Source organism: Lupinus angustifolius, chromosome LG03 (genome assembly GCF_001865875.1).
Source record: "Lupinus angustifolius cultivar Tanjil chromosome LG03, LupAngTanjil_v1.0, whole genome shotgun sequence".
NCBI classification, from domain to species: domain Eukaryota; kingdom Viridiplantae; phylum Streptophyta; class Magnoliopsida; order Fabales; family Fabaceae; genus Lupinus; species Lupinus angustifolius.
Genome location: NC_032011.1, coordinates 25,044,261 through 25,049,464, shown reverse-complemented (window position 1 = coordinate 25,049,464; position 5,204 = coordinate 25,044,261). Strand labels below are relative to the sequence as shown.

Sequence of the window (5,204 nt, the reverse complement as noted above, 5' to 3'; positions counted from 1 at the left end):
AGTGTTTCCATCAAACACTATATATATAAATTCTTTTCCAATTTAAAACTTATACTATTAAAAACAAAATAGTATATATTTGGTGTAACAAGAAACATTCTTACACACTTCCTCATAATTGTTTTCATTCATGAAACTTGAACCAAATACTTATTTAATTAAGTGAAATCAAATAGTTACCATTTAATAATAAAGTAAATAGTCATTTCAGATTTTTTTAACTTTACCACTCCGATTCCTTAAAATTTGAAAAACTTAAAATGATCCCCAAATTTTTTAAATGTAGGTCAAATTAGTTATTTTAGAGTATAATTACTCCTACCAAGTATTATAAACATACTAAAATAGACTGATTTGATACACATTTGAAATTTTTGGGGACGATTTTAAGTTTTTCAATCTTTAAAGAATGAAATTGAAAGGTTAAAAAATATGAGAAAATATAATAAGTATTTACTCTCGATAATATTATGGGTATATGAAAAAGAGTAAAGTAATAGTATTAAAGTGTGAATGTGTAAAAATAATTTGTTAATTAATGAAACCATGTTGGAAGAATGATAACTAACTCTAACTCATGTTATAAACAACTTTCCAATATTCTATTTCTTTAGTTTTTTTCTTTTTGGAGTTTTCTATATTTAAAATAAAAAAATACATAGAGTTGCAACTGCAAATGGAGCTATTTATAAATATTTTTTTAAAAGTGACTTCACAAATTATTAACAAGAAACTAAATGTTACAAAGTGCAACCATTTTTTTAATTATTACTTTTTTTGGGTAACATGCTACAAACGTAGCTATGATTACACAGCATGTTATTAGATACGGTATGAGTGAAATAACAAAGCAAAAAAAGAAAAAGAAATAAAAAAGTGGAAAAAGATTAGTACTAAAATAATATATAAACAATGAAAAGAAGAAAAAAAGGTGAAGCTGATAAGTACTTTTAATCACTAGTGCAGTACACTATATTCCCCAATCACACCACAAAATTGTTTCTTTATCCTTAACCACTTCTTTTCTTCCTTATTTTTTTATTACCAAAACCATATATTTCTACTAAATCTTCTTATTAATAATTAACTTACAAGTGATATATGTCACTTTTTTATAGATATAAAAATTTATTAATTCACATAAAGTGTACCACTATATGTACTGTTATTTATGATTGTCCAAAAAAATATTTAATTTAAATAAAAAATTTCAACCAATCACAATCAGTGATACAAAAAAATAACACACAAAATAAGACAGCAAATGTGTTTCCCTTATCTACTTTATATATACTAGTGTGTACAGACACTTCGTGTCTGCCGACGAATATTATGTAATACTACATATTCAATTTTTATATATTTCATTTTTTGAATTAAAATCTATTTGTTGTGTTCGGTATACTTTATATTATATTTTTTTGTGTTTATGATAATGTTTAATTTAAGGTGATATATGTGATTAATTAATGTATTGGTGGTAGTTGCTTAGGATTATATAGTTTTTTGTAAAAATTAAATAATATTAAGGGTAATATAGGAAATGAAAATTACACCATGAGGGAAGTTATTTCAAGTTTTGGCTTTATATATAGTATAGATATATTAGAAATGATTGTGTTATCAAAAAAATAGACACTAATTTTAATAAGAGTGTATTTGTATCTTGTAATTTATGTTCAGTAATTACGGCTAATAATATATGAAGTGAGAAAAATTGTAAATAAATAAATAAACAAACTTGGAGACTGTGTTATGAATTTAATATATATATATATAATAGAAGACTTTGTAAAAACTTTGGTGTGGTGGGTATATAGAATGAATGAACATTTGTTGCAATGGAGCAACCATTTCTCTTTCTCCCAATTTCATTGCATTGTAAGTCTTCTTATACAAACTTCTATGCTTCTTCTCTATTCAATTCTTTTCTTCCTCTTTCTTCTGCAAATTATTCGCTATATCATTCACTCTCATCAATTTTATTATTATTCTTATTATTGTATTTTTTCAATTTCACATAATTGCTAATTTTCACTATATGTATCCACCCTCTTCAGGATCTGGATTCACTTATTACATTTGCCACCAAAATTCTCTTTTTTTCTTCATTTTGTTTCTCAGTAACGTTGATGGAGTTTTGGAACATGTTTTTAACTGTAAAATTATGTATGTTAGATGTTGAATTTAACTGAAGCTTTAATACTGTGTGGCGTTGCAATTGTTTTATTACCTTTTTATGTTTCCATTGTTCTATGATGCTTGATTCTACTTTATTGTGTTTTGTTTTTGTTAATGGATCCTAGAATGCAAGTTTGTTGCTAGTAAAAATGGGGTTTGTGTATTTTCTTGTGGAAAACTTGTGAGCATAATAATGGTTTCAGAAAGGTTGGGGGTAGAGGAAGCACTTTGTCAAGATATTCAGAGTTTGAGCGTGTCGAAGTGCCTTGTGAGGAGTGTTAGCCAGAAGTTGAGGAAGAGGAAGAATAACCGAAGTGCGTCCAAAGAAGATAATGATGGTGGAAAGGGAGTTTCTTTAAGGTGTCTAACTCTGTATGGTCGAGGTGGGGGATGCAAGGTTGGTGCTGATACGAGTGATGAATCTGGTGATTCGAGTGGTAGAAGGAGATCTAGTGCCAGTGAAGAAGGAAAGGGATATAGAACGATTCGTGGCCATGAAGAAACTTCCGTGAATTGCTTTTCGTATGGGGTGAAGGATAGGTTTTGTAGGAGACAACACAACATAAGGAGTTCTGAATTTGAAGAGTTGGTAACAAACAGTAGAATGAATATCTTTCTTCCTGATGATATCCTCGAAATGTGCTTGGTTCGGCTCCCGTTGACGAGTCTCATGAATGCTCGCCTTGTTTGTAAGAAATGGAGGTCCTTGACTACCACTCCTAGATTCCTCCAAACGAGGAGGGAGGGTTTGTATCAAAGTCCTTGGTTGTTTCTTTTTGGTGTTGTTAAAGATGGCTTTTGCTCTGGCGAGATACATGCACTGGATGTGTCTCTGAATCAATGGCATAGGATTGATGCTGGTTTTCTCAAAGGGAGGTTTTTGTTCTCTGTGGCTAGTATACATGACGATATCTTCATAGTTGGAGGATGTTCTAGCTTGACTAACTTCGGGAATGTGGATAGGAGCTCATTCAAGACGCACAAAGGGGTGGTAGCATTTAGTCCCTTGACAAAGTCATTGCGTAAAATACCACCTATGAAATATGCTAGATCGGTTCCTCTATTAGGAGTCTCTGAGGTCAGTTTGGATTTTCCATCTTGTCAAGGTCATCATAGTCAGATGGATAGACGTTTTCCGAGATCAAGGATTGGCGGGATTTCAGATGTCTATGAGGATCCTCATAAGCTTTCAATGAGATGTCATTCCAGATCTTCTCTCAATGAGAGTGAAGCCCTGTCCTTGCCGAGTAGAAAAGCATACAAATTCCTTAGACAACGAAGTGAACAGTCAAGCTCAAAGAGTGGTAAAAGATTTGTGTTGATAGCTGTAGGAGGTCTGGGATCTTGGGATGAGCCTCTTGACTCTGGAGAAGTATATGACTCCGTATCAAATAAATGGACTGAAATTCAGAGGCTGCCTTTTGATTTTGGGGTTGCTTGTTCTGGAACTGTTTGTGGCAGGATGTTTTATGTTTATTCTGAGACGGACAAGCTTGCAGCATATGACATCGAACGAGGTTTCTGGATTGCAATTCAAACCACTACATTCCCACCTCGTGTACATGAATACTACCCCAAACTTGTATCTTGTAATGGCCGTCTTTTAATGCTCTCAGTTTCATGGTGTGAAGGGGACGGTCAAATTGGGCGCCGAAACAAGGCTGTTAGAAAATTATGGGAGTTAGATCTCATGTATCTTACCTGGCGTGAGGTCTCAGTGCATCCTGATGCCCCAATGGACTGGAATGCGGTTTTTGTGGCAGACAAAAACCTGATTTTTGGGGTAGAGATGTTCAAAATATTTGGTCAGGTGTTGGATTTTTTCACTGTATGTGACGTGTCTGACATGGCAAACTGGAACCATATTTCAAGGAATCATGCTACTCAGGAGCTGGACGCTTCTTCGTGCTTTACCAAATCTATGGTGGTATTACATCTTTGAAATCATTTGTGCATGTATGCTGAATAACAAGAATCTTAAATCTTACTGTTAGGCCCTACGTTATTTTGAGATGCAACATGACCGGAAAGTACTGCTTTGTATTTGCTGCATGTATATTCGAACAAGTCTTCTGAATTCTCCAGTTCTCAGTTTCAGGTTTATCATGTACCTTCTTATTGAATTCATTTCACACCAATCATAAAGGTTTAATTTCACCCTGACTTTGCATTTATATTATTCCTGCTATCGATGGAGTTTCTGGTTTTGCTCCACACATGAGATATTTTTATATGGATGATGCCATGAAGAGCTTGAACACATAAATGTTCTCTAAACGACTTTTAATCTTTATCATCTATATATGAATGTATCGCTGCGACTTACGATCCATTGTTCTAATTATAAGCGCATACAAGATTCGACACTATCTCAGTTCTTAAGAAGATACAATCTGAAATCAGGTAGACATTTTTTGTTGTTGGAGATACAAGCTGTTTCTGTATATTTGAGCTATTGACATTGTTGAAGTAATTCAATTACTTAAGAGTTTTTTTTTGGGTACATTTATTACTAAGTTAGAGTTTGCATATCATTGGATAAAACTTGTGTTCTTTATTAGAAAATCATATTGTCATTAAAGTTTTGGGGACTTGTGAATAAACTGTTATATCTATTATTTAATGCATTTGCCTAATTTGCCAACCTGCATAGCGTTTTGGTGGGGATAAAGAATAAACATAAATTTACTATATTCATTATTATATGTCCCAAATAAGAAAATCATTAAAAAAGTTAAAAAAATAAGTTATTAGAATCCGTTTTTGGTATAATCAAAAATATTTCATCACTTATGGTTAAATAATTTTCTTAATCAAGTTATTAATTTTTTTTTGGAATGTGTGGAAATGTTACTTTCATGAATCTTTTGGCCTATAAGGAAATTTATGGAGCATTACACCACTAAATTAATATCTTATAATACAAGTTATCAAAATCTGTAATGAAATTATTGATGATAGAGATAATAACATAAAATAACTAGTATAGAATAATTTTATGATAAAGATATTAACATAAAATT

The 5,204-nt window shown here is 31.8% G+C and overlaps 1 protein-coding gene across 2 annotated transcripts; it reads left to right on the top strand.

The window, feature by feature from the left end:
• Nucleotides 1,865–4,358, top strand: LOC109344008 (F-box/kelch-repeat protein At5g42350-like). Of its 2 annotated transcripts, none has more exons than XM_019582576.1 (2): nucleotides 1,865–1,881; nucleotides 2,307–4,358. In XM_019582576.1, the coding sequence occupies exon 2, from the start codon at nucleotides 2,375–2,377 to the stop codon at nucleotides 4,121–4,123; it is 1,749 nt and encodes a 582-aa protein (XP_019438121.1). In that variant the 5' UTR covers nucleotides 1,865–1,881; nucleotides 2,307–2,374; the 3' UTR covers nucleotides 4,124–4,358. The 2 variants fall into 2 exon arrangements, with proteins under 2 accessions (XP_019438121.1, XP_019438122.1); XM_019582577.1 differs by lacking the exon at nucleotides 1,865–1,881 and having other exon boundaries at nucleotides 2,009–4,124; nucleotides 4,194–4,358.